This window comes from Anomaloglossus baeobatrachus, chromosome 5 (genome assembly GCF_048569485.1).
Source record: "Anomaloglossus baeobatrachus isolate aAnoBae1 chromosome 5, aAnoBae1.hap1, whole genome shotgun sequence".
In the NCBI taxonomy this organism is placed as follows: Eukaryota; Metazoa; Chordata; class Amphibia; order Anura; family Aromobatidae; genus Anomaloglossus; species Anomaloglossus baeobatrachus.
Window position 1 is genome coordinate 548,552,334 of NC_134357.1, and position 12,970 is coordinate 548,565,303.

Sequence of the window (12,970 nt, forward strand, 5' to 3'; positions counted from 1 at the left end):
TCAGTGGTGAACTTGTCATACCCTTGGCGACTCTTAGACCACATAGGCAATCATCACGCTTACCGATCAGGGTTAGGCCTACCTGTAGTGCTGAGGTAGAAGACACACCAAGTAGTCAGGGACAAACACCAGGGCTACGCAGGTCTCAACGCAGCACTTGGGGACAGCCCCCTCCAAGGTATAGAGAGTAAAAAGAAAGAGTACTTATTAGAATGTAAATAGTTATGTGAAATGTCTGTAATGTTGTGTACAAAATGTTTTTCTTTTTTGATTGAGAAAATAGACAATTGGGCCACTGGACTATGGGTGGCCAACACCTAGCTGTACATAGTTAGCACCAGTGTGCTCAGCACCCCTGAAGAAAAACCCGTCCGGCGTGCATAAAGTGGGGTCATCAATGCTCTGACGCACGCCCAGAGCCTACGTTGGGGGTTTTATCGCGGCGGGTCCACCATGGAGCAGTGTAATGGACACCCGGCAGGGAGCCACACTGGACTCTTATAGTTGTTTAAGGTTGTAACATGTATGTCTTGTTTTGTTTTCTACAGTCCGGGAGTACTGAATTTAACTAAGGGGGAGTGTGGTGCCCCAGGACCTGGTCACCACAACAGCATTGCCCTTCCAAAGGGTTAATGCTGTGCCTGGAGATAATGGGGAGGTCCATTGGCCAGCAAGTTTAACATCCACCGCAGTTCTCCCTCCGGCCAGCAGGGGGAGCTCTGAACCTGGAATTCCAGGGAGCCTTCCTCAAGTCTGACCTGAGGGAGGAAGTAGGTTCAGTCTGTAGAGAGAAGTGATAGTGAGCAGACGCAGAGTGTGCTGTCCTGTGGATCTGGGGCCTAGAGCTAGAGTAGCTTGGCCCAGGGAAGCAGGAGTAGCAGAGAGGCAGCGGAGAGACTCGGACATCGGAGTCTGTGGCCACCAGGGCTTAAAATACTCCCTGGTAGCCGAATCCGAAGGGCAGGAGAGCTGCAAGCACCTGGCCCATAAACATCCCGAAGGTACAGCTGCAGCATCAGGGCCCGGTGTGGACTCCAGCAGAGAAGCACCAGAGAGGGCCTGCACAGCCTGCTACAGAGGGAAAGGGACGTACCATCGGTCCCAGCAGCAAAGAGGGCCATTGCTGGACTCAGAGAAGGAGGGTCCTATCATAAAGAAAAGCACAGGAGTAGGCCTCATACTCAGCTGGCCAGAAAGATCACCCCAAGTACTTCCAGGCCGACCGGATCCCCATCACCACCTGTAACTGTCTCCCAGGACTGGACTGTTCCCAAAGTAAAAGAGGAAAAGGTAAAGAGACTGTTGTTTGTGCCTGGTTCTTTCATTGCCTCTCGGCCCTGCACCGTGTTAGCCACACAACACCATAGACTTTCACAAGCACTAACCGGGTCCCCGGGGCTCCGCTCCACCTGTGGGGAGCAGTACCACCATTGCTGCTATATCATCACCCCAGAGGCCTCACACAGCAGCGGCGGCTTAATAGCCGCAGACCACAGGTGGCGTCACAAACACAAACTTTATTCATCAAGCCACATATTCTACTGACACCCACCAGGGCCACGGAGCCGGGCCCAGCCACCACTGACTACCACCGGACTAGTCCGGCCCGGCACCGGGTGTCCCATAGCCCTGGGGTGGGCGAGTCAGAACCTTTATAAGTTTGGTTCGGCAGGTGCAGCTGAACCTTAAAAAGTTTGGTTAGTGAACCCGACTTGATCCAAACTTCAATGGAAGTCTGTAATTGGGCAGTTTGTAACCCCCACCAAGTGGTCAACAGGGTGGGGCGGTTTATTTTGCACACTACATCTAATCATGCTATTTGTACCCCATGTGCGTGTCGTTCAAACACTGCAAGTGGCTTGCACAGGGCTGAGCATCACTCATACCCAAGCACAACACTGCTCGCTTCACTGGTTTGCACTTGTAAGTCACTCGAATTTCAAACCTGAGCTTTGTTTTTTTGGCAGTTGGTTTCCGAACCCGAACCTCATGTCTAACAATAACCACAAGCCTGAGAATACCAGCCCCCAATTTTGGTTGGGTATCAAAATTGAGGAGGGGACTAACTTATCCCCATTTTTGATACAGATGAACCCAGCGCATAGTATCAACCTCCTTGATCAGTTTCCCAAGTCTGAAAATGTGGATCTGTGATGGTCCGCACGTGCTATACTGTAGATGTATGGTGATCTCTCTCCTCTTTTCTCTCTCTCTCTTGTTATATTTTTTAGAAATCCTCATTAGTGTGATCATATAACATACAAGCCTATTGTTGCTCAGGTGTTGCACTGCACTACTGTAGTACAGAGTATTATCCCCTCTGTTAGTGTTAGGGTAAGTTCACACACTGCGGTTTTTTTGACGCTGCGTTTGTGTGCGTTTTTTGAAACGCACCTATGGGGAAAAAAGTGGCAAAATTCGCATGCATTTTTACTACGTTTTGGTGCGTTTTTTGCTGTGTTTGTGCTCACTGCGTTTTTATGCGTTTTGTTATGAGTGAACAATGCCATTAAAGATTGTTGAAAAAAAAGGGTCTGATGTAATTTGCTTCTTCAATATGTTCTTCATTCTCCACTAGTGTATGCAGGAGAGCAGACAGCTGCAGAACTACAAGACTCAGCATACTCCATCCAGGACTCTATGCTGTAGACAGGGGGAGCAGAACTACGAGGCTCAGCATGCTCCATCCACTAGTGTATGCAGGAGAGCAGACAGCAGCTGCAGAACTACAAGGCTCAGCATACTCCATCCAGAACTGTATGCAGGAGTTTTTTGCCCAAAAAAAATGACGTGGGCTTCGACATATTTTTGTATGCTAGCCAGGTAGAGCAGGCAGCTACGGGCTGCCCCCAACCCACAGCTGCCTATTTGTACCCGGCTGGGAACCAAAAATATAGGGAAGCCCTTTTTTTTTTTAAATTATTTCATGAATTTCATGAAATAATTAAAAAAAAAAAATGACGTGGGCATCGACATATTTTTTTAGTTCAGCCAGGTACAACTAGGCAGCTGGGGATTGGAATCCGCAATGCAGAGTGCCCAAGCTTTCTGGGCACCCCCGCTGAAAATTACAGTCCGCAGCCACCCCAGAAAATGCCACTTTCATAGAAGCGCCATCTTCTGGCGCTGTATTCAACTCTTCCAGCTGCCCTGATGCCGGGTGGCTCGTAGGGTAATGTTGGGGTTAGGGCTAGCTGTATATTATCAGCTGCCCTAAGCCCGAAATTCATGGTGTCACGCCAATATTAGACATGGCCACCATGAATTTCTAGTAAGGATAAAAAAAACCACAACACACAGAAAAATATTTTTATTAGAAATAAAACACAACACAATTAGTGACTCCATCTTTATTGAAATAAAGAACCCCCCCCCCACCTCCGCAGTAATCATGGGTCAAGGGTCCCGCGCCTTCCAATCCGGAGCCAATATCATCTGATTGGTTTGCTGGAAGCCATACCGATCAGATGATGTGTCAGGTTCAGGGATGTGAATCACATCACCTGATTGTATAAAAGCTGTTTATACAATCAGCTGATGAATCAGTGCAAAAAAAAATAAAAATACACACGTCGGTGCTGACATCCGATCGCTCCAGAAGCTGCCGGTAATCAGTTGATGAAGTCTCCTGATGGCATCAGTTGATAGTTTAAGCTGGCCAGGCGGTAAAAAGCCGGCGTCACCGCGAGACTTATGATCAGCTGATGCGTCAGGTGCCCATCAGGTGATAACCACCAGGTGCTGCAGCTATCGGACATGCCCGGGAGCCTGCACACAGCCGGAGCAGGGGTGGCGGTACCGGGAAGAGGAGCTGGGAGCGGACATGGCACTGGGAGTCTGCAGACAGGTGAGTATGACATTTTTTTTTCTACTATTCACTTTTGATTTCGCAGCTGCTTCCACCTCCCGCCCGGACATGGCGCAGGACGGGAGCGGACATGGCGCCGGACGGGAGGTGGAAGCAGCGGTGGCGGTACCAGGAAGATTCACGCTTATGTGTTTACCAACAGAAGGAATCTTCTTCCTGTACATGTCACTTTACTACCCACCCCTTGCGTTTATAGCTGCGTTTTTAGTCATAGAAACGCACTAAAACGCAGCTATATTTGCAATTTGCGTTTTTCATTGCGTTTTTGAACATCTCATTGAACTCAATGGGTGGAAAACACAGTGAAAAAGGCAAAAATAATTGTCCTACTGCGTTTTTGTGGGCACCACAAAAACGCAGCTAAAAAAAACGCTGTGTGCAGACAGCAAAAATGAAAACTCATAGACTTTGCTGGGGAAGCAAAGTCATGCAGTTTTCTGAGCAAAAACGCTCCCGAAAAACGCCGCAAAAACGCACTGTGCGCACATAGCCTTATACTAACGGCCCCATACATAGGAGATAACTGTTAACAATTATTCATCTGACGGCTATCTCACCTGACTGCACATACACACAACCATTGGGATTTCCAGTGGTCTCTATGAGACAGTAGTTGGCAGACTCTTCTAATGGAGGATTATCTCCAGGGGGAACAACGAATCAGCTTCTGAATTTCAGCATGTCCGATCCTTCTCTTATCTTATCATCTGTCTTGAAAACCTCAAATATGTTATATACTTGACCAATTCAAATCACCCTGAAATGAGAGGTTTCAGCAAACTTTAGTCTAATGTGTATAGAAGCCTTAAAAGATACCAAACAGAATGTTGTACAGTAACATAATGAAAATACCATCGCTGCTTGTGTCCTTGACAGTCTCTGTATTTCCTGGTTTGTCCCGAAGAACTTTTAGTTCCTATAGCCAAAAAGTTGCTAGAGCTTTTAGTCAGCAATTTAACTTATATTCCAGTCCATACAAGACAAGAGAGAATACGATATCTACAAGTTATTTCTCCTGATAGTTTCGCTTTATTATCTCCAGGAATTGTGTTATTACACCGGATTCTTTTTGATTTTTCATCTGCTTATCTTTGACTCCTTTTCTGATTTATTTCTCAAGGATGGATAGTGACAGGGACAAGCTGGTGGAGAGGATATTACACCTCACCCTAGAGATCCTCTTCCGGCTTACTGGAGAGGTGAGAGATTCTGATGACGTCACATTACATCATTCTTATCTATGGGAATAACAGATGGACAAAACTGGAGAGGTGAGGACTCTGGAAATGTCTGTAGTGAGATTTATTACTGTGTCTCTCCATAACCAGGATTACACAGTCGTGAAGAAGACCTCTAGTGAGCGCTGTCAGGCCCCTGGGTCTGAGCGATGGGGAAGACCCCTGAGCCCAATCACGCTGTCTCCACCTCACCCCTCGATACATGAGGACATCAATGACCAGAAGATCCTAGAACTCACCTACAAGATGATTGAGCTGCTGACTGGAGAGGTGACACTGCTGGGACATTATACAGTAACGCTATGAAGGGATCGGGGGTGACGGTATCATTGTATGTGTCAGGTTCCTATAAGGTGTCACGACGTCACCGTCTATTTCTCCATGGAGGAGTGGGAATATTTAGAAGGACACAAAGATCTGTACAAGGACGTCATGATTGAGGTTCCCCAGCCCCTCAAATCACCAGGTAATAGACAGGACTAAATACACACGGCCTATAATTACCTGTATGTAAGGAATTAATTCAGTCCCTGTATGTGTTTCCACCAGTTTTATCCAGTAAAAGGACAACACCAGAGAGAAGTCCCCGTCCTCTTCTCCCACAGGACAGTAAACAAGAAGATCCCAATGTTCCTCAGGATCATCAGGTAGATGGAGAGAAGGTGCCATGAAATCTCCCTATGATGTGTAGACTGCTGTGAAGGTCTTGTGTTCAGTCTTGTTTTATCCACCAGTATTGTATGTTTTATACTTCTGTAATGAGAACGGTGGAGATGACAGGATTAGAGCTGATCATAGATGTGACTTCTCCATCTGTCTGTGACCTTCACAATATTTGTTTCAGAGTGAAGATCTGACCCATATTAATACTACAGAGACAAATGTGAGGGGTGATGAGCGGAGTAAAGTGGAGATTCCCACAGATAACCGCCCAGGTGAGTTGTGACCACTATATGCAGAGAAGTCACAGATTCTTCTCAGTCACCGGCTGTGGCTGCTTTATCGTTGGTGCTGTCCAGACATATTACAGTTGTGTCATCAACATTTTTTTGCAAAACCACATGTTCTTGAACCCAGAATTGTGCAAATTGCTTTGGACATTGAAAGTCCTTCCGCTATAGAGCTTACAACTTGCATGATCCACCTACTCCCAGGAATTAGAAGATGGTGACCCTTACCTGCCCAGATCTGAAATCTACAAAACCAAATGACCGCGTAGATACGACATACAACAAGCCCTGGCAATTTTTTTTTTTTATTATGTGTTGATTGTAGTGAGATTGGCCTACCTCACTTATGTTAATCTGCAATTCTCTGGTAGACTATAATTAAAAGTTTCGTTCTCTCTATGAAATGCTGGAGATTAGTGATGGGCGGACTTGGACTGTAAAGATCCGGACTTGCGCGGCTTCAAATGTGTCGGGCCTGGGCCCAGAATTCTCGTGGAACTCCGAGTATTCATCAAGATCCAGCACTCATGTAATAAAAAAATAAAGGAAAAATAAAGAAAAAATAATAAAGCAAGCGGCGCTATACTTACTGAGTCACCAGCACGGCTGTACACTGCTCCAGCGGCTGCTCATTCACTTACGAGGCCGCGCATAAGCCTTGATTCATATGCACTGCTTTCCCTGCCCATCGGGAAACCACACATCTGTTTTTTTTAATTATTTATTTAAATGTTTTAAAAAAAAAAAAGCGCTGCATGCGATTCCTTTTATTTTGATACACAGCCAAGATAGGCGCACCGCTATGGCCTGCATCCTGTAGCCGTATGCTTTATCTTTGCTGGGTATCATAATGTGTGGAGACCTTACGCCAAATATTTTTTTTATTTTATACCAGAATAGACGCACGTAGCATCTGTGATTGGAAGCACTCAGACGCTGCCACTCAGGGTGGGGGCGTGTCCTGACTGCAACTAATCACAGACACTGATGGGCGGGGAAAGCAGTGCATATACATGAAGGTAATGCGCAGCCCTGGAAGTGAATGAGTGGCCGCGAGAACAGTTACAGCCGCATTGGAGTCTCTGTAAGTATGAAGCTTGCGCCTATCTCTCTATCCCTTCTAAAACCATTTTTAATTGCCAGATTCTAGTCCCCATAGACTTATATTGGGACTAGTGTCTGGCCAAATACTCGAGGTCCATCGCGGGCCGGAACCAGATTTTTAGATTTTTTTTTCTTCATTCCGGTTACGTCTGCCGATCCTGGTTATCTGCGACTCTCGCCCATCACTACCAGAGATCTCAATTTAAGACCCCCTCAGCTCTGCACTATTTTAAAAAATTTTCTTTAAATGTCAACTATTTCTTCAAGAAACCGATCTGACAAAAAATATTACCCCTAAAATAGTTTAGATAACCAAGAGCTACCAAGCCACATACTCTAATTACCCCAGAGATGTTTCACCACTAGTTACTAATTATTTACTGATGAGGACTGTTGAGTTTGATCATTTCAGTAGATTTGTTATTATCTATGTAGCGCCGGGCCGTTTTGGGTCGGGTCAGGCGCTATCACAGGTGCCCTTTCCCGGTTCCGTTTCCCCGAGGTGTACAGTAAACTGTGGGGAAGCGCGGTATTTGGAGAGAGTTTGTCGTGACGCCACCTGTGGTATGTGGCCAAGGATTAGCCGCCGATGCAGAGTTCCTTGCTAAGGCTGGTAGTAGTGCAGCTCGGGTGTGATCACTCCCCACAGGTGAAGCGGGCCCCAGGATGATGGTGGGGGTTGTAGTGGTGCAACAGTGGGAAGGACTGGGACGCCAACAGTAATTGGATCACACAGGTTGGTAGTTTCCTCTTTACCTTTACTGGTCAGGTGTTATTTTTTCTACTAGGTTTAACTTTGTGGTTGCCTATCGTCCTGGGGTCAGAAATGTCAAAGCCCCAGAGTTTTCCTGGGGGAGGTAGCTCGGATGACTGTCTTTATTTTATGGGAGGGGTGGTCGTCTCGACTGTACATTCTGAATTTGAGTGTGAGGTGTTGAAGGTTCAGGGGAACGGCCCCGCTTTTTGCCCCTCAGGGAAATTATTTGTACCTTTGCAGTTGTATCTCAAAAATTTTAAAGGAACATTCTAACTCGATCCTTGCAGGACACTTAGTGGTAAAGTGACCTTTGACCACCTTGTCGGTTTTGGTGGCCAAGGTTGCATAAGGACATTGTTGATTTTGTGTCGACTTGTGCTATCTGTGCACATTTTAAGATCCGACATACTCATCCATCTGCGTCCCTCCCACTTTCCTTCATCTACTGGAAAAACTGTGACCTTAGTATCGGTGGATAGGTTCAGTCAAATGGCACACTTCATTGCTTTACGATTTTCCTTATCACCCTCTTCTATATGACATGGAGTTCTGAACAATCTGAGGGTTATGAGAGATAGGTATAAATGCATGGCTGACAAAAGCCGATCGCCAGGTCCGGAATGATTACATATGGTTGGCCACTAGGAATATTAAGTTAAAAGTTCCATCTTTGAAACTGGGTCCTAGGTTCATCGGTCCATATAAAGTGATTGCCGTCATTAACCTTGTGGCCTTTCAGCTTAAGATACCTCCAGCACTTAACATAAATAATGTTTTTCATAGGCCCTTACTCAAGAAATTTGTCACATCCCTGGAGCCTATACCATTACTGCTGCCTCCAATTATTTTTGCGTTTCAGGTGTCAAGAATCATCGATTCTCTGTTTTTTTGAGGTTTTGTAAAATACTTGGTACACTTGAGGTGTTATGGGCCGGAGGGAAGGACATGGGTACCGGCATCAGAAGTGAACGCCAGTTGATTGGTGTGTTCATCTCATCCAGACAAATCCGGTCTTGAGGGTCCAAACGCACCTCGTAGAAGGGGGGGGGGTACTGTCACAAGTGTGTCCCGCTTTGAGAAGACCTCTGGCGAGTTTGGTACCAGAAGTTCACAGCACTTATTGTACGCAGGTCTGTAAGTTGTGTTTAAATGTATCTGCTTTCTCTATCTGCTGTAGAAGTTAAGGACTCTTTCTTATCTGGCTGTCCTTTGGAGCCTTAATCTCAGGGGCAGCTCTTTTGTGACTATTTCAAATTAGTCATATCTTGTCATCTGCCGTCGGCAATAGAATCTCATCATTCTTATGCTGGCCACTTTGGAAGGAGCCAGTTTCTGGAAGAAGCTGAGGTGTTGTGACAATTGCAGCAGTGGTGTTTAACTGCATTGGAGGGGCTTGGAGTGTTTTCATTTTGTTTTCATTTTGTGTCTATTTTCCCCTTGTCTGTCTCCCTTCTGTCATAGTGTATTGTTGAAATGGTGAGACTAATGCTCTCGCTGGCCTACTCAGTAGCCAGGGTGAGTTCAGGGCAAGTGAGGTCCTAGGCACTTGATCGGCAACGTGGGGAAGGACCCATATAGGGACATAAGGGAGTGCAAGACTCATCCTCAGGTTAGTGGCAGTTGGTGACCCCTCTCCCTTGTACCAGGGCTCACCATTGTATTGTGTTCCCTGTGTGTTGCAGCACTTTCTGGGTGTTCCCTTAAACCTAGCAGATCCATGGTAGTCATTTCCTGACATTGTAATCCTCATTGAGTTAATCTATAGGAGTAATGACTTTTTTGACTCCTCACTTTCCTGAAATTAGCAAGCAATAGATGTTGTCGAGTGAAAATATCAACTATGGCAACTATGCCATTTTAATACCCAAAACATAGAGCCCAGATTATGCTCCAGGAGAAACGCACATTTTAAATTCAGTGACTTCTTCTCACTACAACAATGCAAAATACATGGATGCTTAACGTGGTATGGGCACACTACAAGTCTCAGAAACAAGGGGAAGATTTGACTTTGGGAGAGCGTATTTTGCTGGATTGGTTTATGGAAGCCATGTTGCTTTTTATGCATTTAAGTGCTAATAATGCAGAAATCCCCTGATTCTCCAATGATAATGGACCTGATTGGGGGCATGTTTTTTGCAAGATGAGTAGAAGTTTTTAGTGGTATAATTTTCGTGGCTCCTTATTCCAATATTTTGGAGGCAGAATGAACAAACACTTGAACACCACACTCTACTGATTCATCCTATGAGGTCTTCTAATATAATTAACGGTCATTGCCTTAGTGAATAATTTAATTTTGCTACATAACTTTCCATTTCTACGGATATTTTAAGCAGATATGTTCAAAAATATATATTTCAAGGATATTTTGTTCAAAAATAATAATTGGTATTATTCTTGACAGATAATGGTGACAGAAAATCGGAGGGGCAACCGATATCTTCAATTTTTAAATCAGATGATTTTGAGATCAGACAGGATACAGCTAAAGTTAAAGCCATTACACCAGATATCCCATCATTCCTTCACAGAAAAAACCTCGCAACTGATCCTATGAAACAGGTTTTGTCTACTGATTCGTCACAGACTACTATGAAAAATAGAAGACACAAAAAAGGAAATAAAAAACTAACTGCTCTTAAAGCAAAGAAGTCAATTTCACATTCAGATTATGGAAATAGTTTACCGCTCAAAACATCTGTTGTTAAACATAAAAAAATTCACATGGAAAAGAAGAGATTTTCTTGTATCAAGTGTGGGAGATGCTTTAGCCAGAAATTAGCTCTTGCTAGGCATGGGAAAATTCATTCTGGGGAGAAGCCGTTCTCATGTTCAGAATGTGGTAAATGTTTTGCACAGAAATCAAATCTTGTTACACACAAAAGAAGTCACACAGGGGAGAAGCCATATTCATGTTCAGAATGTGGGAAACATTTTAAACAGAAATGGTCTTTTGTTATTCACCAGAAAACACACACAGGGGAGAAGCCTTTTCCATGTTCAGAATGTGGGCTATGTTTTGTACAGAAATCACATCTTGATACACACCAGAAAATTCACACAGGGGAGAAGCCATATTCATGTTTAGAATGTGGAAAATGTTTTGTAAAGAAATCAAGTGTTGTTACACACCAGAGAATTCACACAGGGGAGAAACCTTTTTCATGTTCAGAATGTGGGAAATGTTTTGCACAGAAATCAAATCTCGTTATACACAAGAGACGTCACACAGGGGAGATGCCATATTCATGTTCAGAATGTGGGAAACATTTTAAACACAAATGGTGTTTTGTTACTCACCAGAGATCTCACACAGGGGAGAAGCCTTTTTCATGTTCAGAATGTGGGATATGTTTTGTACAGAAATCAAATCTTGATACACACCAAAAAATTCACACAGGGGAGAAGCCATATTCATGTTCAGAATGTGGAAAAAGTTTTCTAAAGAAATCAAGTCTTTTTACACACCAGAGAATTCACACAGGGGAGAAACCTTTTTCATGTTCAGAATGTGAGAAATGTTTTTCACAGAAATCTAATCTTGTTAAACATCAGATAATTCACACAGGGGAGAAGCCATATTCATGTTCAGAATGTGGGAAACATTTTAACAAAAAATCATGTTTTGTTAGACACCAGAGAACTCACACAGGGGAGAAACCTTTTTCATGTACAGAATGTGGGAAATGTTTTGCACAGAAATCATATCTTGTTAAACATCAGAGAATTCACACAGGGGTTAACCTATACTAATACCTAAATTTTGAAATCTGAATTATTTGAAAATCATATTTTGTTTACCATCAAGAATAAATCGCATGGGGAGATATTATATATTTCATTGACAAATTGTACAAAAACCATATTACAGACCATCATATAGTTATGTTTAATCTCTTTTTTATTGAAAAATTAAGGTTGAATACAATAAGCAGGGCTGCAGACCAAGGCAAACCCCCAAAGAGAGACAACACACAAAAAAAAACAAGAATGCAATGAAACATGAAAGGCTTTGCATGGTTGTAGCCATATACAGTTTGTTACAATAAAGAACATTTAAGAACATTTATATCATTCTGTCTTGAACCATTATAAAAGTATAAAATCCATAAACTATACCATAAACAGCAAAGATTTACCATTCATACCATAGAGGCACATAAGGGTCAGTCGAAGGAAAAGAAATAAAGAGAGAAAGAAAGAGGGAAGTAGACAAAGTGAATGATGACAGGGAAAAGGATCATGGGGAAGGGCAAGAAAGGCCCGGGAATAACTAGCAGGGAAAATCTAGGTAGAGTCTCAACTCGCCCCAAAGAGGGACCATGAAGTCCGGAGAATCCAAAAAAAATGACCCAGGGACTCCAAATCTTAATACATTTTTCAGTAGCGTCCTGAATTTCAGCAGTGAGACTCTCCATTCTGTAAAGAGAGGCCATCTCCCCAAGCCACTCATCCAAGGCGGGGGTACGGGTGGACCTCCAGTGTCTGGGGATCACGGCTCGGGCAGCCGCTAGGCAAAACCGCAATAGTCCCATTTTCTGAGATTTAACAGCCCCGGTAGGATAGATAAGAGAGCGATTTGTGGACAACCAGAGAGGGCCTCCCCACTAATGCTATTGTATGCCGAGAAGACCCCACTCCAAAAAGGTTTAATGAGGCTACAGCTCCAGCATATATGCAACATATCCCCCCTCTCGTGATTACACAGCCAACATCTGTCTGACACTGAAGGGAAGATTGCGTGTAGGGCATGAGGGCAGCGGTACCAGCGGGTGAGAATTTTATAACCCTTTTCCTGGACCGAACAAGCCCTAGAAAATTTATGAGTGAAAAGAAAAGCAGTCCTCCATTCCTCAACCCGGATAGTCACGCCCAAGTCTCTACTCCATCCCCCCACAAATTTGAGCTCATCCACATCCCCCTTCTGGATCAAAAGGTTATAGATAAGGGACAGGGTATGTCCCGGAGCCTCTTCCAAAAGAAAGAGCTTTTCAAACGAGGAGGGGGGGGCAGCATAGAGTGCCTCCCGGCCTGATCCGGTCAAGAAAGA

At 44.3% G+C, this 12,970-nt stretch overlaps 1 protein-coding gene across 1 annotated transcript in view; it reads left to right on the forward strand.

The window, feature by feature from the left end:
• Positions 1 to 12,040, forward strand: part of LOC142312962 (uncharacterized) — a 126,069-nt gene extending 114,029 nt beyond the window's left edge. Inside the window, exons 10-15 of the mRNA XM_075351950.1 lie at positions 4,989 to 5,067; positions 5,197 to 5,376; positions 5,449 to 5,572; positions 5,656 to 5,753; positions 5,951 to 6,041; positions 10,325 to 12,040. Of these exons, the coding sequence (XP_075208065.1) occupies positions 4,989 to 5,067; positions 5,197 to 5,376; positions 5,449 to 5,572; positions 5,656 to 5,753; positions 5,951 to 6,041; positions 10,325 to 11,673 (1,921 nt within the window). The 3' untranslated portion in view covers positions 11,674 to 12,040. The remainder of the gene's footprint in view (positions 1 to 4,988; positions 5,068 to 5,196; positions 5,377 to 5,448; positions 5,573 to 5,655; positions 5,754 to 5,950; positions 6,042 to 10,324) is intronic.
• The last annotated feature ends 930 nt before the right edge of the window (positions 12,041 to 12,970 follow it).